The sequence below is a fragment of the Triturus cristatus genome, chromosome 5_1 (assembly GCF_964204655.1).
Source record: "Triturus cristatus chromosome 5_1, aTriCri1.1, whole genome shotgun sequence".
In the NCBI taxonomy this organism is placed as follows: domain Eukaryota; kingdom Metazoa; phylum Chordata; class Amphibia; order Caudata; family Salamandridae; genus Triturus; species Triturus cristatus.
In genome coordinates this window covers 10,643,959-10,671,744 of record NC_140587.1, presented here as the reverse complement: position 1 = coordinate 10,671,744, position 27,786 = coordinate 10,643,959, and the positions used below count along the sequence as shown (strand labels likewise).

Sequence of the window (27,786 nt, the reverse complement as noted above, 5' to 3'; positions counted from 1 at the left end):
TTGTAGAATTCAAAACCAATTCCAAAATCTTAAGTGCGGAAAGGTCCTGTTCAGAATCACCTGCAAGAAAATTAAGGACGTTCTTATCAAGTCTATCTGTTATTTCTTCTATGCTATGTGTACCTTGAAAATAGCTATTCAGGTCCTCATCTGTTCTATTTGATAGTTCTTCTAGGCTCCAATCTGGAGGCTCTAAGGTTTGACTATAGGGAAAATAATTGATAGCATCAGTATTCGTTGTGGTGTTCATAAGGTTGCTGTACACTACTCCTAATCAATGTAATGTGTCTCCGTGTTTACTTCTTTGGGAATCAGTTGTGGTTGGGTCCCTGTGCTCCCTGAATCTCTACAGTATTTCACACAATTCAGAAATCCTAAGTACAAACAGCACAAATCTACAAAATAACATTAATGTGTGTCCTTACTTCTATTCACATCTGCATAGGCATATTAAGGTACTCTAAAACTTCATACTAGGGCAAAATCTATTACTACTGCTGCTGCTGCAGCTGGTCGCGTCTCCCGACCCCACAAGGAGGATATACTTCACTGTCTGTAACTGCAAACTGTGACTTTCAGACTTAAAGTCTGAGATGACTTGAATTGTTCTGCTCTTACTCAGAATAAAGTTCCAATGAACATCAGGTTCACCTGTTTGTTTGCCACAACGTCAGAACGTACGCTGGCTGTCCACTTCTGGCCCTTTTAGCCCGGTCCCCTAGTACCTTCCTGTTAGACGGCGACCTCAGAGGAGCCCGGAAGGGGTCCTGACTACCCTGAGACCCACCCTCGTAGTATCGTAGCCGGGCACTGGCGGGAGACTCCCCAGGGGGAGGAATCTCGCAGCTAGGATCGTACTTCTAGCACCCCACGACACAGAGTGACCACACCGGGTTTTCTCAGAAAACAATCTTTATCAAGTAAGTTTCACTGCAAATATGTACAAGGTGAGCACGGGCTCAAGAGTCTCGGAGAGGTAGGGGGGTAGCGGGACAGTCTCTGGTAAAGGTTCAGAGCAGGGATGTATCCGGCGCACAGCTCACAATCCTCGAGCTGGGGGATACGTTGCTGTAGTTGGGGTCCGGCGGGACCGTGAGAGTTGGTGGAGCCGCGAGTCACTCAGCAGGCTTGGGCACAAGTTCGGAGGTCTTACGATCTTCGGGGAGCCGCGAGTCACTCAGCAGGCTCAGGTACAAGTTCAGAGGTGTTACGATCTTCAGGGAGCCGCGAGTCCCTCAGCAGGCTCAGGTGCAAGTTCGGAGGTGTTACGATCTTCAAGGAGCCGCGAGTCACTCAGCAGGCTCAGGTACCAGTTCGGAGTTGTTACGATCTTCCAGGGGCCGCGAGTCACTCAGCAGGCTCAGGTGGGTTCGGTTCCAGGAGCCGCGACCACGTCGGCAGGCTCTCGTTGTTCCAGCGTCGAATCTGCCGGACAGACCCAGAGCACCCCTTGTTATAGGTCGACCCTTCTTTGATGTCCGGAGTCTGTGCAGGCAGGGGTCTTGTCACCTGGGGGTCGCTTGTCGGGATTTCCTGCCAGTGTCTTTTGATCCTTTCAGGGCCGGGCCGGGAGGAGTCCCAGACACCCAGCAGGCACGGAGCCAGCCCGCAGGGAGGCCGGAGGGCCGATCGAAACCCATCGTCCCAGGGGGGTTCAGAGGTGCGACAGAAACTGCTCCTCCCTCTCTCATCCCCTGGAAGCGTGATGTCCTCCAGCCGGAGTGGCGCCTCTAGCTCGGGGTCGCGCTGGGGCCGGGCGGCCATCTTGGTGCATGAAGTGGGCACGCGGGCCCGGGGTGGCCGAAAGGAGAGAGGCCATGGACGGGGATGCCCGGGTCGGGCGCGGGTGTTCTGGTAGGAAGGATCGACTAGGCCGTGTGTTTGGGCTGCGGGTACCAGGTTGCGGTGGTGCGGAGGCACGGAGGGCCATTCTAGGAGGCCGGGTCCAACACGCGTCCCCCCCAGCTGAAAGCCGGAGAGAACTGCCCATCAGCTTGGGGGGTTCTCTTCGCTGAGGCGGAAGAACCGGGAGAGGCCGTCAGCGTTGGCGTGGTCCGTACCAGGGCGGTGTTCTACGGTGAAATCCATCCCCTGGAGGGAGATTGACCACCGCAGTAGCTTGGGGTTTTCTCCTCGCATCTGCATGAGCCATCGCAAGGGCCGATGGTCAGTTTGGACTCTGAAATGGGTGCCGAACAGGTAGGGTCGTAGCTTTTTGAGTGCCCAGACCACGGCAAAGGCTTCGCGCTCGATGGTGCTCCACCTCTGCTCTCGGGGCAACAGCCGCCGACTGAGGAAGGCGACGGGCTGGTCTAGGCCTTGATCATTCACTTGGGACAGGACGGCCCCAATGCCATGCTCGGAGGCATCGGTCTGGACTATGAACTCCTTGGCATAGTCGGGAGCCTGGAGGACGGGGGCAGTGCACATGGCCTTTTTTAGAGCCTCGAAAGCTTCCTGGCAGGCAGCCGTCCACTGCACCTTCTTGGGCTGTCTTTTAGATGTGAGTTCGGTGAGAGGGCCGACAAGGCTGCCATACCCCCGAATGAACCTTCGGTAGTAGCCTGTGAGTCCCAGGAAGGCTCGGACCTCCGTCTGGGTGGTGGGTGGTTCCCAGACCAGGATGGCGTCGATCTTTGGCTGTAGAGGGGCGACCTGGCCGCTCCCGACCTGGTGCCCCAGGTAGACTACGGATCCTTGCCCGATCTGGCACTTGCTGGCTTTTACTGTGAGGCCTGCCTGGCGCAGGGCGGTTAGCACCCTCCGGAGGTGCTGGAGGTGCTCACTCCATTCTGAGCTGAAGACAGCGATGTCGTCCAGATACGCCGCGCTGAATTGTTCCAACCCGGCCAGGACCCGATTCACCAGTCGCTGGAAAGTGGCCGGGGCATTTTTCATTCCGAAGGGCATTACGCGGAAGCGGTAGTGCCCGTCGGGGGTGGAGAAGGCGGACCGCTCCTTGGCCCTTTCGGTGAGCGCAATCTGCCAGTATCCGCAGGTGAGGTCGAAAGTGCTGAGGAACCGGGCTGCCCCTAGCCGGTCAATAAGTTCGTCCGCTCGTGGGATGGGGTGGGCATCGGCTCGGGTAACGTCGTTGAGCCCCCGGTAATCCACGCAGAATCGAAGCTCGGGGGCGACACCAGGGGCCGCTGCCTTCGGGACCAGGACCACGGGGCTGGCCCAGGGACTGTCAGAGGGCTCGATCACCCCCAGGGTCAGCATCTTCGAGACCTCCTCTTGAATGCAGGACCGGACCCGGTCAGGGACCCGGTAGGCTCGGTGTCTCACCGGCGGGCTGTCCCCGGTGTCCACGTCGTGGACACACCAGCTGGTGACCCGGGGGGTCAGAGAGAAGAGGTCGGCAAATTGTCTTAGGAGCTGGCGGCAGTCCGCTTGTTGCTGGGCAGTGAGGGCTGGGGAGAGGTTCACTCCCTCCACGGAGCCATCCTGCTCCTTGACACACAGGAGGTCCGGGAGGGGGTCCGACTCATCTTCGGCCCCGTCATCGGTGGCCAGCAGGAGGCTCAGTTCTGTCCGCACAAAGTGAGGCTTGGGGCGGTTCACGTGTAGGACCCGGAGGGGATCCCGAGGCGACTGGACATCCACCAAGTATGTGACTGGACTCTTCCGCTCAACCACTTTGTAAGGCCCAGTCCAACGGTCCTGGAGGGCGCCAGGCTTCACGGGGGCCATGACCCACACCTGCTGGCCCGGCTGGAACTCGACCAGAGTGGCATTCTGGTCGTACCAGCGTTTCATCTCTTCTTGACTCGCCTCCAGGTTGGCCTCGGCCAGTTCTCTGAATCTCCTTGTCTGGTTCCGGAGGGCCAGGACATATTGGAACACATCTCGGGGGGTGGTCTGGGGTGCCGCCTCCCACTCTTCCTTAACCAAACTGAGGGGACCTCGGACGGGGTGCCCATAGAGTAATTCAAACGGGCTGAATCCCAGGGATTTCTGGGGGACTTCTCGGTACGCGAACAAGAGGCAAGGGAGCAGGACGTCCCACTTACGCCGGAGGGGCTCTTCTAGGCCAGCGATCATCCCCTTCAAAGTCCTATTAAACCTCTCTACTAGGCCGTTCCCTTGGGGATGGTACGGGGTGGTGAACTTATAGGACACTCCACATTGTTGCTACAGGGACGTCATATACCTCGAGATAAAATTAGTGCCGCGATCGCTCACGACCTCGCGGGGAAACCCTACCCGGGAAAAGATCCCCATCAGGGCCCGGCCCACCACAGGGGCCGTAATGGTGCGCAGGGGAATGGCCTCCGGATAGCGGGTGGCGTGGTCCACTAGGACCAAGATGAAACGGTGACCTTGGGAGGTAGGGGGGTCCAGTGGCCCCACGATGTCGATGCCGACTCGCTCGAAGGGGGTACTGACGACCGGGAAGGGTTGGAGGGGAGCCTTGAGCTTCCCCCCACTTTTCCCACTAGCCTGGCACGTGGGGCAGGACTTGCAATGGGCCTCTACCGCTGCTCTCATTCTAGGCCAATAAAAATGGGTCACAAGACGGCTGTAGGTCTTGTCCTGTCCCAGGTGGCCGGCGAGGGGGACGTCGTGGGCTAGGCCCAGGAGGAAATCTCGGAAGCGGAGGGGTACCACCAGTACCCGTCCGGATCCCAGCTCCACCGACTTTTGCTCACTGTACAGGATGCTATTCTCCCAATAGATTCGGTGCGTCCCAGTCTGGTCACCTGCGGCTTGGCCCTCGGCCTGGCGCCGCAGCCCGACCAGGGAAGGACAAGTGGCTTGCTCCCTGCAAAATTCTTCCCGGGTGGGCCCACCCTCATGGCGCCATGGGGCCAATTCGGGTAGATCTCCTAACTCGGGGACTGGTGCGGGATCGGAGCTAGCTACGGACCCTTCTGACGGGGGGACAGGAGGACCCTCGGCGGGGACTGTTCTGGTTTCCTCGATCGGGGTGCTTACGACTCCTCCCTGGGGAGTGAGTCGGGCGGACATAGATCGGGTGGTGGCGCACACCCACTCGGGGAGTCCCATCATTCCTAGGTGGGCCTTACGCTCTACGTGCTTCCAGGGGGAACTCTCTAGGTCGTTCCCTAAAAGGCAGTCGACCGGCTGAGAGGTTCTTACGGCCACCCTGAGTTTACCTATCACCCCCCCCATTCAAATGGCACTAGGGCTACCTGACACATACTCTCTCTATTGTCTGCGGATATTACGGGGCAAAAGACGTTGGGGAGGATCTGCTCTTCGGGGACTAGGTGCCGGAGGACACCGGTGATACTGGCCCCGGTGTCCCGTAGGGCCTCTACCTGGTGGCCATTGATTTTGACGAGCTGTCCATATTTCTGGGTGTTGGAGGGGAGGAGGCTACCAGGGATCATTTCCCTATCTCCCAGGGATACTAGGGCCATCGCTGCGGGTTCCCACTCCTCGACCTCCTCAACCTCCTCCCCCAGGGCTACGTTGGCTATCTGTCTCGTCGGGGGGACTTGGGGGGCCATGGGGCATTCCGGGTCATTGGCGTAATGCCCGGGTTTCTGGCAACGGAAACATGTGACGGTCACCCGGTGGCCCCGTTTCCCAGGGGGTCCGGTCACTGGTGGAGGGGGCGCTGGGAAAGGTGGAGGTTGGGTCTTCGGGGGGCTAGGCTGGGACTCTCTCGGCCCTCCCTGGTTCCCTCCTCCTCTCTGGCGGGGGGGTCCCTGACTGGTTCGGGGGTATTCTCCTACCATGCCCCGGGAGACCCTGGTGTTGGTCCAACGGTCGGCCTCCACAGCCAGCTTCCGGGGATCTGTGAGCTTGCTGTCCAGCAGATGCTGACGGAGTTCCACAAAGCAGTTCGCAGCCAGATGTTCCCACAACATGAGATCAGTGAGTTCGGCAAGGGTGGTGACTTTGCTGCCCTTGACCCACCCATCGAAGGCCCGACTGAAAAAGTTTACATATTCCACCCAGGTGGTGCCCGGGATCTTCCTGCAGTCCCGAAACCGTTGACGGTACATTTCTGGGGTGAGGCCGTACCTCGTGAGTAGAGCCTCTTTCATGTGGCTGTAGGAGGTCTGCAGGGAGAGGGGTAGGTCGAGCAGGGTGTCCCTTCCTTCGCTCAGAAACCGCCCCCACAACCCCGCCCCCCAGTCCTTCTGTGGGATCCGATGGGCGGTCATGGCGACTTCGTAGGCCCGAAACCATTGCTGAATGTCATCGTTTTTATAATATTCCTTGACCACATCCTTGGGGATGTGGACCTTCGGTTCCGCTGGGGGGGCCGTCTCTCGGTTTCCCGGGGGCCTCCCTTCCTCGGTTCGGGCCTTGAGCTCGAGTTCCTTTAAGCAGCGTTCGTGCTCCAGTTGGAGCTTCTTTCCTTCGTGCTCCCGTTGGAGCTTCTTTTCTTCTATTTCGCCTTGTACACGCAGTTGCTCTACTGCTAGCTTTTTTTCCGCTAATTTTAATTCGCCCTCGATTTTGAGTTTGGCTAACTCGAGTTCATGCTTGCGGCTTCTTTCTCTGTCCGCGAGTTCTTCTGGGGATAGGCCACCGTCTGGTACGGTGCCTCGCACCTGGTTGCTGCCGCTTTCGCTTTGGGGAGGTTCGGTTTCGTCGGGGCGCTCCCCCGTACCTTCCGGGCGGGAGGCCCCAGTCTCCACCCAAGTTTTCAGTGCTTTCTGCAAATCTTCCTTAGTGTTGAGACCAGTGGTAGCGATTTTAAGTTCCTTGCAAAATTGCTTTAGCTCCTTGTGTGTATATTCTTCTAGATGCTCCACCTGGAACACCCTGTTGGCGTTGGTTTCTGCGGGGCTCATGGCGCTCCCTTCTGCCATCTTCGTCGGTAGTGCGTCCGTTGTTCACGGTACGATCTCTAGGTGATGGGCCTGAATCCCGTCGCTTGCCACCAATGTTAGACGGCGACCTCAGAGGAGCCCGGAAGGGGTCCTGACTACCCTGAGACCCACCCTCGTAGTATCGTAGCCGGGCACTGGCGGGAGACTCCCCAGGGGGAGGAATCTCGCAGCTAGGATCGTACTTCTAGCACCCCACGACACAGAGTGACCACACCGGGTTTTCTCAGAAAACAATCTTTATCAAGTAAGTTTCACTGCAAATATGTACAAGGTGAGCACGGGCTCAAGAGTCTCGGAGAGGTAGGGGGGTAGCGGGACAGTCTCTGGTAAAGGTTCAGAGCAGGGATGTATCCGGCGCACAGCTCACAATCCTCGAGCTGGGGGATACGTTGCTGTAGTTGGGGTCCGGCGGGACCGTGAGAGTTGGTGGAGCCGCGAGTCACTCAGCAGGCTTGGGCACAAGTTCGGAGGTCTTACGATCTTCGGGGAGCCGCGAGTCACTCAGCAGGCTCAGGTACAAGTTCGGAGGTGTTACGATCTTCAGGGAGCCGCGAGTCCCTCAGCAGGCTCAGGTGCAAGTTCGGAGGTGTTACGATCTTCAAGGAGCCGCGAGTCACTCAGCAGGCTCAGGTACCAGTTCGGAGTTGTTACGATCTTCCAGGGGCCGCGAGTCACTCAGCAGGCTCAGGTGGGTTCGGTTCCAGGAGCCGCGACCACGTCGGCAGGCTCTCGTTGTTCCAGCGTCGAATCTGCCGGACAGACCCAGAGCACCCCTTGTTATAGGTCGACCCTTCTTTGATGTCCGGAGTCTGTGCAGGCAGGGGTCTTGTCACCTGGGGGTCGCTTGTCGGGATTTCCTGCCAGTGTCTTTTGATCCTTTCAGGGCCGGGCCGGGAGGAGTCCCAGACACCCAGCAGGCACGGAGCCAGCCCGCAGGGAGGCCGGAGGGCCGATCGAAACCCATCGTCCCAGGGGGGTTCAGAGGTGCGACAGAAACTGCTCCTCCCTCTCTCATCCCCTGGAAGCGTGATGTCCTCCAGCCGGAGTGGCGCCTCTAGCTCGGGGTCGCGCTGGGGCCGGGCGGCCATCTTGGTGCATGAAGTGGGCACGCGGGCCCGGGGTGGCCGAAAGGAGAGAGGGCATGGACGGGGATGCCCGGGTCGGGCGCGGGTGTTCTGGTAGGAAGGATCGACTAGGCCGTGTGTTTGGGCTGCGGGTACCAGGTTGCGGTGGTGCGGAGGCACGGAGGGCCATTCTAGGAGGCCGGGTCCAACACTTCCGGACTTACCACCGGAGCTCGAGTCCTTGTTATTGTGTCAGTGCACAATCATGCAGGCATTTCCCCACATATAAACATTAATAAAAAAAAAAATAATGCCACAAGACACATTATACTGTCAACATGCTACCTGTAAGGTGTAAGGGACGACATTTGCACTGTTCTCATCTTTGAAGAATGCCAACTCCCAAGCCCCACCAGCTATAGAGGAATGTGAAGGCTTTCTAACCAGCGTCTTCTTACCTTATTTTAGTTGCACATAAGGACAGGCGGTGCCCAGGGTGTGGCAGGAGGCAAAAAGAAGTAGAAGTCCTGGCTCAGACTCGCCACGATGTTGACGGGAAAAGATCTCTGTAAGAATAACACAGGAGCAGGTTGACAATACAATATGAATTAATGCATTAATCAGCTGGGAGATCAGCCAGGCTCAGCCGAGACTAGAATCTGACGTCCAACAAACAGTTTAAAAGCAGTGGTTTATATACTCTAAAACCACAATAGAAAAAAGTTACAAACATAGGATTTACTTCACAAATGAGTAGATTCAAATCAGCAGTTACAACAATTTCTTGGAAACAAAGCATATATAGATACGGACCACATGGCCCTCGCATCTAAAAATGGCGGAAATCTCCTTGATGTTTCTTCTTTTCTCAGACTTTAACCGTTATTAATAACATTTTACATACATTTGTTTCCCTGCGAAGCGAGTGATTATATTTTTGCCTAACGCTTTTTTGCCACGCTTATCTGACCTCTGACCTGTGGTTTCATCCATCATGCCTAGCATCGTGTAAGTGTGACCTGTGGTTTTCAACTGAAGCGACATCCATGTCATTATGAGCAGTGGCAAGGCGTGCACATGGGCCAGTCCATCCTGTGTGCCTGCTCAATGCATGTGTGCGTGCATTGGGAACAGATTACAAAAGCCATGATTGACACCTTTCAGCTCGGTCTCTCTATCAGAAGGACTTGTGGTATGATCTACGCTTCATGCAGTGGTTTATCTTTGTGGCTGCAGGCCAGTTCCTGACCTTTCAACAAACTGTGTGACCTGATACGTTCGGCTAAACTCATTGTCCCTGCAACGTCCTATTTTCTGACCTATTTCCCGTGCAGGGGCCTGGGACGGTATTTCTACTGAGGCCTAAAGCTGCTTTTAACTTGAAACTTCTGCATAGAAGTTGCAGGCCTAAACTCTGTGTGTCTTTGCACAAAATGTATCCTATTTTTCCCTATATCAAAGTGCTGACTGTAGATTATCTGGCTGTACTACATTGTAGGCCTGCGCAGTTCACTCTGCTCTGCACTATTTGGAGTAATATAAGCTTCTTTCAGACATGGCGGCTGCAGACCCCAGGGCCAGACTCCAGGAAGAAGCCACCTGCTCCATCTGCAGGGAGCTGTACACTGACCCCGTGACCCTGGACTGTGGACACAACTTCTGTCTCTCCTGCTTTGACACATTTAAGAGTAAAGAGGACTTGGAGAAAGCCTGCCCGGAATGCAGGCAGCGCTTTGACCCAGAGAAGGAAATGAAACCGAATAAGAGATTAACAAACATAGTGGAGATGGTGAAGGAGATGCAAATAGCGCCAGGAGGCCTCTGTGAGGAGCATGGGGAGCGGCTGCAGCTCTTCTGTGAAACCGATGATGAACTCCTGAGTCTGGACTGTGGGCAGGCCCGGGCACACAGCTTGCACCGTGTGAACCCCATGAAGGATGCAGAGCAGAAGTACAAGGTAAGAGGGGCTGGAGTCAGCGCCAAGAAACCCTCACGGGGGATACTGCGCTTTACACATTCACATAACATAAAGTTGTGTTATTGTTTGCATACATGCTTAAAGTTTACTAACGCATTAGCATCATTACACATTCACACACATTTTCTCTCCTGTGATGTACATTGCACTGTTTAGCTCAAATATCCCAATAAATATCAGCTCATTCTACAGTTGACATTAAAGTGAGGTTTGCAGACCTTAGTGAAGGCGGCTTTTTACTCGAGAAACCCGTGTCAGACTCCTAAGGCCTTCTCAGGCGTGTGTTTCCAGCACCAGCAGCAGTTTGTCTGTCTGTCTCTTGACTCAAGTGATCCTCTGCAGCTTCGACACAACTAGAGAGCTGACATTATGTAGTCAGGGTATGAGTAAAATGCTTCTGACATCTTCTTGTTACAATAATGGCTGCTGAATTCTTATAGCATTTCATGTGGAGCAGCCTGAAGTAAATGAGCTTTGTGCAGGCCCCCAGCATTTGGTAGATTTTGGCATTAAAATAGAAAAGGTGGGTCACAAACTTGTATTATTTTCATCAGATGAGATTCTTTTCACTTAATAGACATTTACATGGTTTATCTTATATCTTTAAGCACCAAGACCTCACCATATATTGCCATTAACCTATGCTGCCTTACTCTTAACATGAAATCACACTCTCCAAAGACATATTCTTAGATCACTCCAAACCCTCACTCCCCTTATCCACCATCACACTTGTTAGCCAATAACACTTCAATCATCAGTCTCCTCTGACATCAGACTCACCTCGTCATCACATTCCTGTCATAACTCTCCTCTACAACATGCCTCACCCTCACATCATCACCCCTCTGCCACTACTACACCCTCATCTTCCGCCACCCCTGACTGCCACTACTCCATCCTCCACTTCAGTCATCACCCTCGTCCTTACCTGTCACAGCCCTCTCCCATCACACCCACTGCCTGCACCTTCATCCTTATCTGTCACCGCCCTCTTTCATCACCCACTGCCATCACCCTCACCCTATTCTGTCGCAGACCTCTTTCATCACAGCCACTGCCATCACCTTCATCCTTATCTGTCACAACCCTCTTTCATCACCCACTGCCATCACCCTCACCCTATTCTGTCGCAGACCTCTTTCATCACAGCCACTGCCATCACCCTCATCCTTATCTGTCACAGCCCTCTTTCATCTCAGCCATTGCCATCACCCTCATCCTTATCTGTCACTGCCCTCTTTCATCACACCTACTGCCATCACCCACATCCTTATCTGTCACCGCCCTCTTTCATCACCCACTGCCATCACCCTCACCCTATTCTGTCGCAGACCTCTTTCATCACAGCCACTGCCATCACCTTCATCCTTATCTGTCACCGCCCTCTTTCATCACCCACTGCCATCACCCTCACCCTATTCTGTCGCAGACCTCTTTCATCACAGCCACTGCCATCACCTTCATCCTTATCTGTCACCGCCCTCTTTCATCACCCACTGCCGTCACCCTCACCCTTATTTTTCACAGCCCTCTTTCATCTCAGCCATTGCCATCACCCTCATCCTTATCTGTCACTGCCCTCTTTCATCACCCACTGCCATCACCCTCATCCTTATCTGTCACCGCCCTCTTTCATCACCCACTGCCATCAACCTCATCCTTATCTGTCACAGCCCTCTTTCATCACCCACTGCCATCACACTCATCCTCATCTGTCACAGCCCTCTTTCATCACCCACTGCCATCACCCTCACCCTATTCTGTCGCAGACCTCTTTCATCACAGCCACTGCCATCACCTTCATCCTTATCTGTCACCGCCCTCTTTCATCACCCACTGCCATCACCCTCACCCTATTCTGTCGCAGACCTCTTTCATCACAGCCACTGCCATCACCCTCATCCTTATCTGTCACAGTCCTCTTTCATCAGCCACTGCCGTCACCCTCACCCTTATTTTTCACAGCCCTCTTTCATCTCAGCCATTGCCATCACCCTCATCCTTATCTGTCACTGCCCTCTTTCATCACACCCACTGCCATCACCCACATCCTTATCTGTCACCGCCCTCTTTCATCACCCACTGCCATCAACCTCATCCTTATCTGTCACAGCCCTCTTTCATCACACCCACTGCCATCACCCACATCCTTATCTGTCACCGCCCTCTTTCATCACCCACTGCCATCACCCTCATCCTTATCTGTCACAGCCCTCTTTCATCACCCACTGCCATCAACCTCATCCTTATCTGTCACAGCCCTCTTTCATCACCCACTGCCATCACACTCATCCTCATCTGTCACAGCCCTCTGTCATCACCCACTGCCATCAACCTCATCCTTATCTGTCACAGCCCTCTTTCATCACCCACTACCATCACTCTCACCCTTATCTGTCACAGTCCTCTTGCATCACCCACTGCCATCACCCTCATCCTTATCTGTCACAGCCCTCTTTCATCACACCCATTGCCATCACCCTCATCCTTATCTGTCACAGTCCTCTTCCATCACACCCACTGCCATCACCCTCATCCTTATCTGTCACAGCCCTCTTACATCACCCACTGCCATCACCCTCATCCTTATCTGTCACCGCCCTCTTTCATCACCCACTGCCATCACCCTCATCCTTATCTGTCACAGCCCTCTTTCATCACCCACTGCCATCACCCTCACCCTTATCTGTCACAGCCCTCTTTCATCACCCACTGCCATCACCCTCACCTGTCACAGCCCTCTTTCACCACAGCCACTCCCAACACCCTCACCCTTATCTGTCACAGCCCTCTTTCACCACAGCCACTGCCAACACCCTCACCCTTATCTGTCACAGCCCTCTTTCATTACACCCACTGCCATCACCCTCATCCTTATCTGTCACCGCCCTCTTTCATCACCCACTGTCAGGTTTTCAGAGAAGCCGAATCCACAGGAGCGAAGTGAGTGCCTGTTCACTCCACGAGGATAATGTACCAAAGGTAAAGTAAGCACACCAAAGGTAAATCACTGCCCCCAGGGAGTGAAGAAACCAGCGAGGACCATCAAACTTCCTTCAATGGATTGAAGCTGAGCAAGCTAATGCAGAAAACAGAAAACACAAAGAAGCAGAAGAAAAAAGGTTACTGAGAGTAGTCACTTTCATTAAGTGGTCATTAGCAGATGGTATAACTGTAGTTTATATGCTTTCCCATACTCACTGCAGATTACGGATTAAAGCAGGTCTCGTACACACAAGGAAAGAAATGTTCATCCAAAGACTTGTTTATCTCACAGTCCTTATAACGTAAAGATTGATTCCTTCACCATAGCACCAACTTGTCAAACAAAATGTCCCAAAAGGAATAACCCACCTAAAGGTGGTAGTATGTGAAATAATAGACGCGTGTTGCACGCGTTCACGCACTCCTGGTGGTTTGAAATAACTGGTGGAGCGAATTTGCGCTCAAGAATCAGAACGCTACACCTACGGCACAAGTGGAGCGCATTTACAACAGACTTAAACAGAGCTTCCGCCACCTCTCCATGTGCGTTGTAATATTCAGGAGATATCTCAGCGGTTGCGGGCGGTCTCCCGGGAACGAAGCAGATCGACCACAACGTCTTCAGCGCGTCCTCTCACTGAGGCAATACAGGGTTGGTTTTGTGAACGCGCCGTCATGGATGCAGGTCCGGAAGGGAGAGAGGGTTGAGCGTCCGTGCGCTTGATGTCAGACGGCTTGCCTTGAGCGTTCAAAATAACGAGGGCAGGGTTTCAGGTGCAAGCGAGCGTAGCGCTTCCTCGCGCCAAGTCAAAGGGTTTTGATGTTCCGTTCCAGAACGCTGCCGGGACTCGAAGAAATAACATTAAAGGCAGCGTTTTGAGTGCAACTCACAGCAAGGGGTTCTAACTCCGAATAGAGAAAACTAGGGCGTGGTCCCAACAAGGATAGAAAGCCAAGCACCTGTGAAGATGATCAGGCTGCCTTTATATTAGAAGGTCAGTTGACCTCACAGTGCAGTATGGGTAAGCATACAAGGCGAGAACCATCGCAATGCATTATGGGACTAGTAGTTTGTAAAGGGAAATTAGGCAAGGAAAGGGGTGCAAGAAGCCTGATGTTTGACACGCACTGCCATTACCCTCATCCTTATCTGTCAAAGCCCTTTTTCATCACCCACTGCCTTCACCCTCATCCTTATGTGTCACAGCCCTCTTCCATCACACCTACTGCCATCACCCTCACCCTTATCTGACGCAGCCCTCTTTCATCACAGCCACTGCCATCACCCGATTCCTTATCTGTCACAGCCCTCTTTCATCACCCACTGCCATCACCCTCATCCTTATCTGTCACAGCCCTCTTTCATCACCCACTGCCCTCACCCTCATACGTATCTGTCACAGCCCTCTTTCATCAAAGCCACTGCCATCACCCTCATCCTTATCTGTCACAGCCCTCTGTCATCACAGCCACTGCCATCACCCTCATCCTTATCTGTCACAGCCCTCTTACATCACCCACTGCCTTCACCCTCATCCTTATCTGTCACAACCCTCTTCCATCACCAACTGCTGACACCCTCATCCTCATCTGTCACACCCCTCTTCCATCACACCTACTGCCATCACCCTCATCCTTATCTGTCACAGCCCTCTTTCATCACCACTGCCATCACCCACATCCTTATCTGTCACAGCCTCTTTCATCACACCTACTGCCATCACCCTCACCCTTATCTGTCGCAAACCTCTTTCATCACAGCCACTACCATCATCCGCATCCTTATCTGTCACAGCCCTCTTCCATAACACCTACTGCCATCACCCTCATCCTTATCTGTCACAGCCCTCTTTCATCACCCACTGCCATCACCCTCATCCTTATCTGTCACAGCCCTCTTTCATCCCAGCCACTGCCATCACCCTCATCCTTATCTGTCACTGCCCTCTGTCATCACCCACTGCCATCACCCTCATCCTTATCTGTCACAGCCCTCTTTCATCACCCACTGCGATCACCCTCATCCTTATCTGTCACAGCCCTCTTTCATAACACACTGCCATCACCAACATCCTTATGTGTCACAACCCTCTTTCATCACCCACTTCCATCACCCTCCTCCTTATCTTTCACAGTCCTCTTCCATCACACCCACTGCCATCACCCTCACCCTTATCTGTCACATCCCTCTTTCATCACCCACTACCATCACCCTCACCCTTATCTGTCACAGCCCTCTTTCATCACATCCTCTGCCATCACCCTCATCCTTATGTGTCACAACCCTCTTTCATCACCCACTGCCTTCACCCTCATCCTTATCTGTCACAGCCCTCTTTCATCACACCCACTGCCACCACCGGCATTCTTATCTGTCACAGCCCTCTTTCATCACACCCACTGCCATCACCCTCATCCTTATCTGTCACAACCCTCTTGCATCACAGCCACTGCCATCACCCTCATCCTTACCTGTCACAGCCCTCTTTCATCACACCCACTGCCGTCACCCTCATCCTTACCTGTCACAGGCCTCTTTCATCACCCACTGCCATCACCCTCATCCTTATCTGTCACTGCCCTCTTTCATCACACACTGTCGTCACCCTCATCCTTATCTGTCACAGCCCTCTTTCATCACCACTGCCATCACCAACATCCTTATCTGTCACTGCCCTCTTTCATCCCAGCCATTGCCATCACCCTCTTCCTTATCTATCACAGTCCTCTTCCATCACACCCTCTGCCATCACCCTCATCCTTATCTGTCACAGCCCTTTTACATCGCCCACTGCCTTCACCCTCATCCTTATCTGTGACAGTCCTCTTCCATCACAAACACTGCCATCACCCTCATCCTTATCTGTCACAGCCCTCTTGCATCACTGTTAGAAAAAGTCAATAGTATTGTGGCTGCGTTACTGGTCTGCACTCTCTACGTGGTGATCAATGGTTCACTATATGTCAATCACAAATGCAAATCCGAAAATCCTCACCGCTGCCACCAATGTTAGAAATGAGGGGGCTCTGGTTGGTGCAGGCAAGTGCCAGCGACAAGCAGGGACCCTTTACTTCTTGTCAGGGCGAAGGATAACTCCCCAGAATAACCCCTGCTCACCCTCTAGGTGCGTGGCGCGATAAGTCCAGGCTAAACCTTAGGCTTACACGGTCAAGCAATTGCAGATACACAGACAGTAAATCTCTTGCATGCACCACAAACGGACACCAATCAGGCTGTATATAAAAATACAGTTCTTTTTTTAGTTTCAGCAGATTCAGTACAAGGCCCAGTAACGGAAAACGGTGGGGCCACAATTTCTATAAATACGGTAAAGTTCTCTTTGTTACGGAAAGTTCTTAGGCGGTTACACAGGTGACTGTGGGCCTCAGCGCGCTCCGCGCTGAGACGGCAACCGGGAAGCACGCGGCAGACGAGAGGGAAATCAGAACGTTGCGGACCCTGGATCCGATGCGAGCTCGCGGTTGAGTTCGTAAGTACAGTACCTTATGTCTTGACGTGAAGGCGGGTGCGGGATTTCAGCGGCTCTTCGTCAGAAGGGCGAGGCGGCGTCCGGGGCTCCTACACTTCACGTTTGGGGTCTGGTTCTTCAGGCTCACGGCAAGAGCGGGATGTTTGCAGGTGGCAAGTGAGCAAAGCGGGGCAGCAGGGCACGCAGTCTGCGTCCGGGCCGTCCGAGGCTGGAAGATGCTCAGAACGCCGATTCCGGCGGGAGGGGTGACAGTGCACAGCGAGCCTCTGGCGAGCGAGGTGACGGGCAGCCCAGCACGGCATCAGGAGAGCGGCTCGGATCGTGCAAGGCTTTTCCCAATGCAGGAGCGGCTAAGCGGTCAGGTCACGGCTCATGGAGGGGCTGAGGGGAGCACAAGAGTCACGACTCCGGCGAGGGAAGGAACACCACAGTCCAGCGGCGGGTGAGTGAAGGTAAGGTTGAGCCCAATGGTCCTGGGGCTCAGTTCAGGGGGCAAGCTCGCTTCCAAGCCCTTGGAGATCGTTTTGAAAAGCACAAGTGTTAGACCTGGCACCTTGGCGTGAGTTTCCCTTCCACTTTTTTTATGGTGTGCCTCGATTGTTTTGCTGGTGTTGTCCGCTCAGGGCGCCGAGCCACGGCTAATCCGTGCCGCAGCGCAAGTGCTCCCTAGATAAAGTGTCCATAATTGATATACATGATTGGGTTATTGGATTCACTGTCAGTCCCCAGTAAAGTGCACCCGGAGTGCCAGGGCTTGTGAATGCCAATGCCGCTAGTGGGCCTGCAGCGCTGGTTGCGCCACCCACAGAAGCGGCCTTGTAAAATGTGTCCTGGGTCTGCCACTGCAGACCCCGCGTGCAGTCCCGCACTGTCACGCTGGCCGGACAAGTGCACACACTTGCCAGCCTCCAGAACCTTCCCTTTGCCTCATGTTAGTCACCCCTCTAGTAGGCCCACGGGCAGGGTGCATTGTAGGTGTAAGGTAGGACAAGCCCTGGTTGTGTGGCCTGTCCTAGTAGTGAATTACCGCCATATTCGTGGTTCACTATTGCAAGGCTGCCTGTTCCCCTTAGGCCAGATGAGCTGCTGGAATTATTACATTCTATAGTCCCAGCAGGCTCAGGGAACATGGTAGAGAGACATGTTTAGTATGCCTGAACTCGGAATGATAAAGTATTTCTTGTAGCCAAGTTTATTTTACTATCCTGGGTTTGTAAATACGACTTTTAGAAAGTTGGTATTTACTCGCTTGACCCCTTCAGCCCGCCTCTGCTGTGCGTGTATCTGACTGTCTGGGCTATGTGAGTGACAGGGCTGGGGGGACGGCAGGTAGTGAATGGCAGGAGGACACCTTGGTGGGAGGTGAGGGTGGCCCTTGGACTCTGAATAGGGCAGTGCTCCACTACCACAATGCTGGCTCCGCCCCCTGGGGAGCGACTGATGACTCAGCCTGCACCTGGCCCAGGACGGGCGAAGCGCTGTCCACAAGGTGCTCCTGAAGGTACTTGCCCCCTGAATGCCGGCTCCACCTCCCGTGGAGCGGCTGATGTGCCTGCCCCTCACACTGAAAGCAGAAGTCAGAGTACCCCCAACAAAGTGCTCAGGACTAAGAACGGTTATGCGAAGGCCCCCCTGGCCTGAAAGAACAAAAGAAATGTGGTATAAAAGTAGGAGCCCTGCTCCTTGCAAATTAGAATCCTGTTTACCACAAAGAACCTCTGCCCAACTAGAAGGAGAAGAAGACGCTGGAAGGACTGGCCTGCTGCTTGCCTTGCTGAGAAAGGAGAGGAAAAGACTTGCTGAAAAGACTTTGCTGCTTTGTGCTTGAACATTCTCCAAGGGCTTGATCTGAGCTTGCCCCCTGAACTGAACCCCAGTACCAGTGGGTTCTGTGTGCCTTTGCTCGTCCTGAAACTCGAGCTGTGTCTGCATCCCGCCAGAGAAAGACTGCGCCCCTCATCGCCCCTCCTAGGGCCGTGACACTCGGGAGCTCGCCTGCCTTTGACCCCGTGAGAGCCTCGCTCCGACCGGAGTCGCTCTCTGCCCCCAGGCTAGGCTACCTGCTCCTCTGCCACCGCCTGCCACTGGAGCGCGCTGAAGTGCTCTCACCCCTCCCGCCGGAATCCTTCCGACGATCGTGATACTCGCCGGGTCATCAGCTGCACGGACCGTGCCCTGTGACCTCGTCTCGCTATCCCCGGAATACCCCAGGCCGCGCCGCCCCCGCTGTGGAGACCCCCCGCACCGCCGTGCTAAGGGTCGTTGGCCGCGCCTGCCTGCCTGCATTCACCCTCGGACCAAGGACCCAAAGGTACTCCCCGAAACACCGAGTCGCACTGACCCGTGCAGACTCCTGAAGCAACGTTCTTCAAAGAGTTCCAGTATCGGGCTCGGGGCCCGCAACGCCTTATTTCCCCGTCAACCGGAGCTGATCGTGCCAGAGGACTGGGCTTCCTTCAACGATCTCCTAGGTGAGTGAGAGCGAGCGCTGTTTCCCGTCCTCACCCCTGAGATCTCGAGCCCTCTGACAGTTACCGGGTTCCCGGTAGCCCCCACCGCACCGCATGCCCGTCTCGCCTCCCGCTGCACCAGAGCCGCCGGGAAGAGCAGTGCACGGCGCAGGCGCGCCCACGCCCGATGCGTGAGCCGCGGTAGGGTGCGGACCAAGTCGTGTTTGGAACCCCGAAGGAACATTGTTTAAAGACTAAAAAGTAACCATTTGACACTGCAACGAAGAAACCATTTGCCTATGTTTATCCTCAGGTGGCATAAAGACAACGTTACTGGTCTTGTACTAAGTCTGCGTATTGAGATAACTATTTTTATATAAAGAAGCGTATTTTTACATATCCAAGCCTGGTGTCCATTTCTGGGGGGATTGATGAATTTATTGTATGTACGGTTATAAATGCTTAACTGACTATCGCCTGGAGAATAGCCTTGGCTGCTCACGCCACGCACCTAGAGGGTGAGCAAGGGTCATTCAAAAGGGATTATCCTGCGCCCTGACGTAGAGGAGAGGGTTCCTGCTTGACACAAGGGCAACCTTGCGCCAACCAGAGACCCCCAAGTCTAACTTTGTTGGCAGCGGCTGGGATTTCGGATTTGCATTTGTAATTTGCATACAGTGAATTATTAATCACCAGATAGTGAGAGCAGACCAAGTAACGCAGCCACAGGTTTTCATTGTGAACTTTGTTGAGACATCTGCCATTAGTGCAACCATGCCTGGCTCACTCCCTGCTGGAAGAGCACTCTCTGTGATCTCTGGAATAGATGAGGTGGATTGGGAGGGACTGGAAGGTTACACAGAAGAGCAATTGAAAGGCCACAGTGTAAAATTCAGAGTTCCCCATACTGGATTCAAGAGGAAGAACCAGTACCTCAAGGCGTTGAGAGCCTGGAAAGAGTCAAGAGACCCACAGAATGCGGGGGACATCGTCCCACCCGACAACCTTGTGGAGCCCAGCAGAGTCCTGTCCCCAGAGGAGCTGGCAGACAGGGCAGCAGACAGGGCGCATGCAATGGAGATGGCAAAGTTGACAGGACCAATGGAAATGGAGAAGCAGAAGTTGGCCTTGGAGGCACAACAACGCCAGATGGATCATGATCTAAGATTGAAGGAGTTGGAGCTGAAGGCGAAAAGTTTGGAAACAGCTCCTTCTCGTGGCAGCACTCCGCCGGTGCAGGTAGAGTCCAAGGTGTACATCCCCAAAGATGTAGTTAAGGAGTATTTTAGAAAGGATGACATAGGGCAGTGGTTTAGAGCCTATGAGGTAGCCATGTCTTCACACCGGGTCCCTGAGAAAGACTGGGGAGCGGGGTTGTGGGGAAGGTTCCTTGCTGAAGGGCGTGACACACTGTTAGATTTGCCCCTAGATCTCCAGGCCTCATACCCCCATATGAAGGAAGCTTTAATGACCAGGTATGAGTTAACTCCTGAACTATATAGACAGAGGTTCAGGGAGACTAAGAAGATCCCTGAGAGTACGTATGTGGAGTATGTAACTTTTTTTTGCAGAGCACTGGATGGTTGGGTGAAGGGTAGCAAAGTGAATGATTATCAAGGGCTGCTTGATTTAATTGCATGGGAGCACTTGTCCAGTCAATGTTTTCCTGAGCTACGCCAGCACCGGATTGATAGCAAGCTGTCCAACCCGAGGAAGCTCGCTGAGGAGGCAGACCGCTGGCTCAGCACCAGGGTCCACAAGGGTCAAGTGGGGAACTCCGCCAAAGGTGGGCAGGGTCCCCAGCAGAAGAGTGGGGGGGACAAGGGTAAACAGACGGGGTTCCAAAAAGGCCCCAAAGTAATACCCAAGGGAACCAGCAGAAGGGTTCTCAGCCTCCCCCGCCCCCGAAGCAGAACGGGGCCCCGACAGGTTGGCCTGTTCCAAAGGGGCCCTTCAATTGTTACAGGTGTGGTGACCCGGGTCACATTGCCACTGATCCTAAGTGTCGCCTGTTTGGTAAGACAGCACCCACTGGTGCTCCACCCCGGCAAGTAGCTAATGTTAATTTTGGGGAGGAGGTAGCAGTCCAGGGGGGTGAGGGTCCTGCGCATATGACCCTAGTCTCGCTAGGAGACAGTGAGATGGTCCCTGAAACCTACTTGCCCTCTAACACTAAGAAATATGGGCAAGTAGTGACCATCAATGGAAAGAAGGTTGAGGCTCTTAGAGATACAGGAGCCAGCGAGACCTCGGTGAGGCAACACCTGGTGTCTCAAGAGCAGGTTGTACCCCATGCCTACTGTAGGGTTGTCAATGCTGACAACATAGAGAGTCGTTGTCCAATGGCTCAAGTTCCCTTTGAGTGGGGGGGGGTCTCTGGTACTCTACAAGTCGCTGTGAGAACTGACATGCCTGTAGACTGTCTGCTAGGGAACGACCTGGAGAGCTCCCCTTGGGAAAAGGTGGAGAAGACCACGCATCTGAGGATGGTGGGTCTACCCGACTGGGCGTGCGTGACCACCCGGTCAATGGCAGCCAGTAGGGGTGTTGAAAGGGTCCTGGAGCCTGAGGGAGAGGTCCAGGAACCGGCCTTAGGGAGAAGGCGCAGGAGGCGCGGGAAACCGGCCCCCGAAGTTCCCACGGCCCAGGAGGAAGCAGACCCTGAGGGGGATGCTCTGGAGCCTACCGGGGAACAGATTGCCGAACTGGGGGACCTGCCTGAGCTGACCCATTGGCAGCAAGAAGGAGGCCCCTCCAGGGAGGAATTCTGCCAGGAGCAGAGAGAATGCCCTTCTCTCGTGGGTATGCGGCAGCAGGCTGCAGACCAGGCCAATGGTGTTCAGGCCAAGACACACTACGTGTACTGGGAGAGTGACCTCCTGTATTCAGAGCCTAAGGCTGCTGAACCTGGGTCAGCCCGTGCGCTGGTGGTAGCCCAGAAGTTCAGAGCCTTCCTACTGGGGCTGGCTCATGATGTGCCTTTAGCAGGACATTTGGGGATGGACAAGACCTATGACAGGCTTGTCACCCACTTCTACTGGCCCCAAATGCATAAGAATTCAGATTCCTACTGCAGAACCTGTCCGACTTGCCAGGCAAGTGGTAAGAGCGGAGGGAAGCACAAGGCTCCTCTGCAACCCTTCCCCGTGGTCGGTACGCCATTCCAGCGAGTGGGTATTGATATTGTTGGGCCTCTGGACCCCAAGACAGCCCTGGGCAACAGGTTCATCCTGGTCTTGGTGGATCATGCCACCCGGTACCCTGAAGCCATCCCTCTGAGGACAGTGACGGCCCCCGTGGTGTGACGGGCACTGATGGGAATTTTCTCCAGAGTGGGATTCCCTCTAGAGGTGGTGAGCGACAGGGGGACCAATTTCATATCCACCTATATGAAATCCCTGTGGAAGGAGTGTGGGGTAAACTACAAATTCACCACTCCTTACCACCCCCAAGGAAATGGGTTGGTTGAAAGGTTCAACCGAACCCTCAAGGGCATGATCATGGGCCTAGACGGTCCAATGAGGTGTAAGTGGGACGTCCTCTTGCCATGCCTGCTCTTTGCTTACCGAGAGGTGCCGCAGAAGTCTCTAGGGTCAGGCCTCTTTGAGCTCCTGTATGGCCACCCAGTGCGAGGATCTCTAAGTCTGGTCAAGGAAGGCTGGGAGCAATCTCCCAGGAAACCTCCCCAGAATGTATATAGCTACATGCTGGCCTTCAGAAATCAGACTAGGTGATTCAGGCAACTTGCTGAGGCAAATCTGGAAGCCAGCCATGGGGAGATGAAGCGGTGGTACGACCAGAATGCCACTCTGGCAGAGCTTCAGCCTGGACAAAAGGTATGGGTCTTGGCCCACGTGGAGCCCTGTGCGCTCCAGGATAAGTGGACCGGTCCCTTTGAGGTGGTGGAGCGCAAGAGTCCTGTAACCTATTTGGTGGACTTGCGGTCTCCAAGGAACCCCTTAATGGTCCTTCATGTCAACCGCCTCAAGCCCCACTTGGAGAGGTCCCAAGTGGGCATGCTCTTGGCCACAGATGCTGGGATGGAGGAGGAGACCGAGCCTCTTCCTGACCTCCTGTCAGCCAAGGAGCAAGATGGGTCCGTGGATGGTGTCATCCTCTCTTCCACCCTGATCCCCGAGCAACAGAATGATTGTCGCTAGCTGCTGGGACAATTCTCTGATCTGTTCTCCCTGGTTCCCGGTGTCACTGATTGGTGTGTCCATGATGTGGACACTGGGGATAGTACGCCGGTGCGGCACAAGGCCTACCGGGTAACTGACAGGGTAAGAGCCTGCATCAAGGAGGAGGTCTACAAGATGTTTGCCCTTGGGGTAATTGAGTCCTCAAGCAATCCTTGGGCCAGCCCAGTGGTCTTGGTCCCAAAGGCTGCAGCGCCGGGAGCCACGCCCGAACTCCGGTTCTGTGTGGACTACAGAGGACTCAATTCGGTCACCAGGACTGACGCACACCCCATCCCCAGAGCTGATGAGCTCATAGATCGGCTAGGGGCTGCCAACTACCTCAGCACGTTTGATTTAACGTCTGGGTACTGGCAGATCGCCTTGACCGATGGGGCCAAAGAGAGGTCAGTACAGGGCTTGTCCTCCTTATACTACAATGCACCCTGCCCATGGGCTTGCCATAGGGGTGGCTGATATGGAGTTAAGGGAAGGTTTTAGGGACTTGCAAGTGTGGGCACTTGCGCAGTCAGCATGACAGTACCGGACTGCACGCAGGTTCTGCAATGGCAGACCTAGCTACATTTTACCAGGCCGCTTCTGTGGGTGGCACAACCAGTGCTGCGAGCCCACCAGCGGTGTTTGTATTTACACGCCCCGGCAGTCCTGGTGCGCGTTACTGGGGTCCAACAGTAAACCAAACTAAGCCAATCATGGAATCCAACCAACATATACATTTTAGATAGGGAGCACTTGCACTGTGGCATTGGTTGGCAGTGGCACAGCGCTCTGAGCGGCCAACACCATAAAAACACATGAGGCACAGTGACAAAAAGAGGAAGGGAGACTCACGCCAAGGTGCCAGGTCTAACACTCATCTATCACAACCCTCTTTCACCACAGCCACTGCCATCACCCTCATCCTTATGTGTCACAACCCCTCTTCCATCACACCTACTGCCAATGCCCTCACCCTTATCTGTAGCAGCCCTCTTTCATTACAGCCACTGCCATCACCCTCATCCTTATCTGTCACAGCCCTCTTTCATCACCATTGCCATCACCCACATCCTTATCTGTCACAGCCCTCTATCATCACCCACTGCCATCACCCTCATCCTTATCTGTCACAGCCCTTTTTCATCACCCACTGCCATCACCCTCATCCTTATCTTTCACAGTCCTCTTCCATCACGCCCACTGCCATCACCCTCATTCTTATCTGTCACAGCCCTCTTACATCACCCACTGCCTTCACCCTCATCCTTATCTGTCACAACCCTCTTCCATCACCAACTGCTGACACCCTCATCCTCATCTGTCACACCCCTCTTCCATCACACCTACTGCCATCACCCTCATCCTTTTCTGTCACAGCCCTCTTTCATCACAGCAACTGCCATCACCCGCATCCTTATCTGTCACAACCCTCTTACATCACACCCACTGCCATCACCCTCATCCTTATCTGTCACAGCCCTCTTTCATCACCCACAGCCATCACCCTCATCCTTATCTGTCACAGCCCTCTTTCATCACACCCACTGCCATCACCCTCATCCTTATCTGTCACAACACTCTTCCATCACACACTGCCGTCATCCTCATCCTCATCTGTCCCACCCCTCTTTCATCACCCCCATCACCATCACCCTCATACTTATCTGTCACAACACTCCTTCTTCCACACTGTCATCACCCTCATCCTTATCTGTCACAGCCCTCTTTCATCACCCACTGCCATCAAACTCATCCTCATCTGTCATAGCCCTCTTTCATCACAGCCACTGCCACCACCCTCATCCTTATCTGTCACAGCCTCTTTCATCACCTACTGCCATCACCCTCATCCTTATCTGTCACAGCCCTCTTTCATCACCCACTGCCATCACCCTCATCCTTATCTGTCACAGCCCTCTTTCATCACACCCACTGCCTTCACCCTAATCCTTATCTGTCACAGCCTCATTCATCACCCACTGCCATCACTCTGATCCTTATCTGTCACAGCCCTCTTACATTACACCCACTGCCTTCACCCTCATCCTTATCTGTCACAGCTCTCTTTGATCACCCTCTGCCATCACACTTATCCTTATCTGTCACCGCCTCCTTACATCACCCACTGCCATCACCCTCATTCTTATCTGTCAGAGCTCTCTTACATCACATCCACTGCTATCACGCTCATCCTCATCTGTCACAGCCCTCTTTCATCACCCTCTGCCATCACCCTCATCCTTATCAGTCACAGCCCTCTTTCATCACCACCGCCATCACCGACATCCTTATCTGTGACAGTCCTCTTTCATCCCAGCCACTGCCATCATCCTCATCCTTATCTGTCACAACACTCTTCCATCACACACTGCCGTCATCCTCATCCTCATCTGTCCCACCCCTCTTTCATCACCCCCATCACCATCACCCTCACCCTTATCTGTCACAGACCTCTTTCATCACCCACTGCCATCACACTCATCCTCATCTGTCACAGCCCTCTTTCATCACAGACACTGCCACCACCCTCATCCTTATCTGTCACAGCCTCTTTCATCACCCACTGCCATCACCCTCATCCTTATCTGTCACAGCCCTCTTTCATCACCCACTGCCATCACCCTCATCCTTATCTGTCACAGCCCTTATTCATCACACCCACTGCCTTCACCCTAATCCTTATCTGTCACAGCCTCATTCATCACCCACTGCCATCACTCTCATCCTTATCTGTCACAGCCCTCTTACATTACACCCACTGCCATCACCCTCATCCTTATCTGTCACAGCTCCCTTTGATCACCCTCTGCCATCACACTTATCCTTATCTGTCACCGCCCTCTTACATCACCCACTGCCATCACCCTCATTCTTATCTGTCAGAGCTCTCTTACATCACATCCACTGCTATCACGCTCATCCTCATCTGTCACAGCCCTCTTTCATCACCCTCTGCCATCACCCTCATCCTTATCTGTCACAGCCCTCTTTCATCACCCTCTGCCATCACACTCATCCTTATCTGTCACAGCCCTATTTCATCACACACACCACCATCACCCTAATCCTTATCTGTCACAACCCTCTTTCATCACCACTGCCATCACCCTCAATCTTATCTGTCACAGCCCTCTTTCATCACACCCACTGCCATCACCCTCATCCTTATCTGTCACAGCCCTCTTTCATCACACCCACTGCCTTCGCCCTCATCCTTATCTGTCACAGCCCTCTTTCATCACAAACTGTCATCACCCTCATCCTTATCTGTCACAGCCTCTTTCATCACCCACTACCATCACCCTCACCCATATCTGTCACTGCCCTCTTTCACCACAGCCACTGCCATCACCCTCACCCTTATCTGTCACAGCCCTCTTTCATCACACTCACTGCCATCACCCTCATCATTATCTGTCACCGCCCTCTTTCATCACACCCACCTCAATCACACTCTTCCTTATCTGTCACAGCCCTCTTTCATCACCCACTGCCATCACCCTCATCCTTAGCTGTTACAACCCTCTTTCATCCATACTGTCATCACCCTCATCCTTATCTGTCACAGCCCTTTTTCATCACACAAAACTGCCATCACCCTCATCCTCATCTGTCACAGCCCTCTTTCATCACCCACTGCCATCACCCTCATCCTTATCTGTCACCGCCCTCTTTCATCACCCACTGCCATCACCCTCATCCTTATCTGTCTCAGCCCTTTTCCATCACACCTACTGCCATCACCCTCATCCTTATCTGTCACAGCCTCTTTCATCACCCACTGCCATCACCCTCATCCTTATCTGTCACAGCCCTCTTTCATCACCCACTGCCATCACCCTCATCCTTATCTGTCACAGCGCTCTTTCATCACCCAGTGCCATCACCCTCATTCTTATCTATCACAGCCCTCTTTCATCACCCACTGCCATCACCCTCATCCTTATCTGTCACAGCCTCTTTCATCACCCACTGCCATCACCCTCATCCTTATCTGTCACAGCCCTCTTTCATCACACCCACCACCATCACCCTCATCCTTATCTGTCACAGCCTCTTTCATCACCCACTGCCATCACCCTCATCCTTATCTGTCACAGCCCTCTTTCATCACCCACTGCCATCACCCTCATCCTTATCTGTCACAGCCCTCTTTCATCACCCAGTGCCATCACCCTCATTCTTATCTATCACAGCCCTCTTTCATCACCCACTGCCATCACCCTCATCCTTATCTGTCACAGCCTCTTTCATCACCCACTGCCATCACCCTCATCCTTATCTGTCACAGCCCTCTTCCATCACACCCACTGCCATCACCCTCATCCTTATCTGTCACAGCACTCTTACATCACCCACTGCCTTCACCCTCATTCTTATCTGTCTCAACCTTCTTCCATCACCCACTGCCATCACCTCATCATTATCTGTCGCAGCTCTCTTTCATCACATCCACTGCCATCACCCTCATCCTCATCTGTCACAGCCCTCTTTCATCACCCTCTGCCATCACACTCATCCTTATCTGTCACAGCCCTCTTTCATCACAGCCACTGCCATCACCATAAATCTTATCTGTCACAACCCTCTTTCATCACCACTGCCTCACCCATATCCTTATCTGTCAAATCCCTTTTTCATCATACCCACTGCCATCCCCCTCATTCTTGTCTGTCACATCCCTCTTTCATCACACCCACTGCCTTCGCCCTCATCCTTATCTGTCACAGCCCTCTTTCATCACAAACTGTCATCACCCTCATCCTTATCTGTCACAGCCTCTTTCATCACCCACTACCATCACCCTCACCCATATCTGTCA

At 53.8% G+C, this 27,786-nt stretch overlaps 1 protein-coding gene across 1 annotated transcript in view; it reads left to right on the top strand.

Annotated features, from left to right (window-relative positions):
- The window catches only part of LOC146829948 (uncharacterized), a 388,201-nt gene that overhangs the window by 220,040 nt on the left and 140,375 nt on the right, over positions 1–27,786 (top strand). The window contains exon 3 of the mRNA XM_085604215.1: positions 9,433–9,836. Coding sequence (XP_085460341.1) covers positions 9,433–9,836 — 404 coding nt within the window. The remainder of the gene's footprint in view (positions 1–9,432; positions 9,837–27,786) is intronic.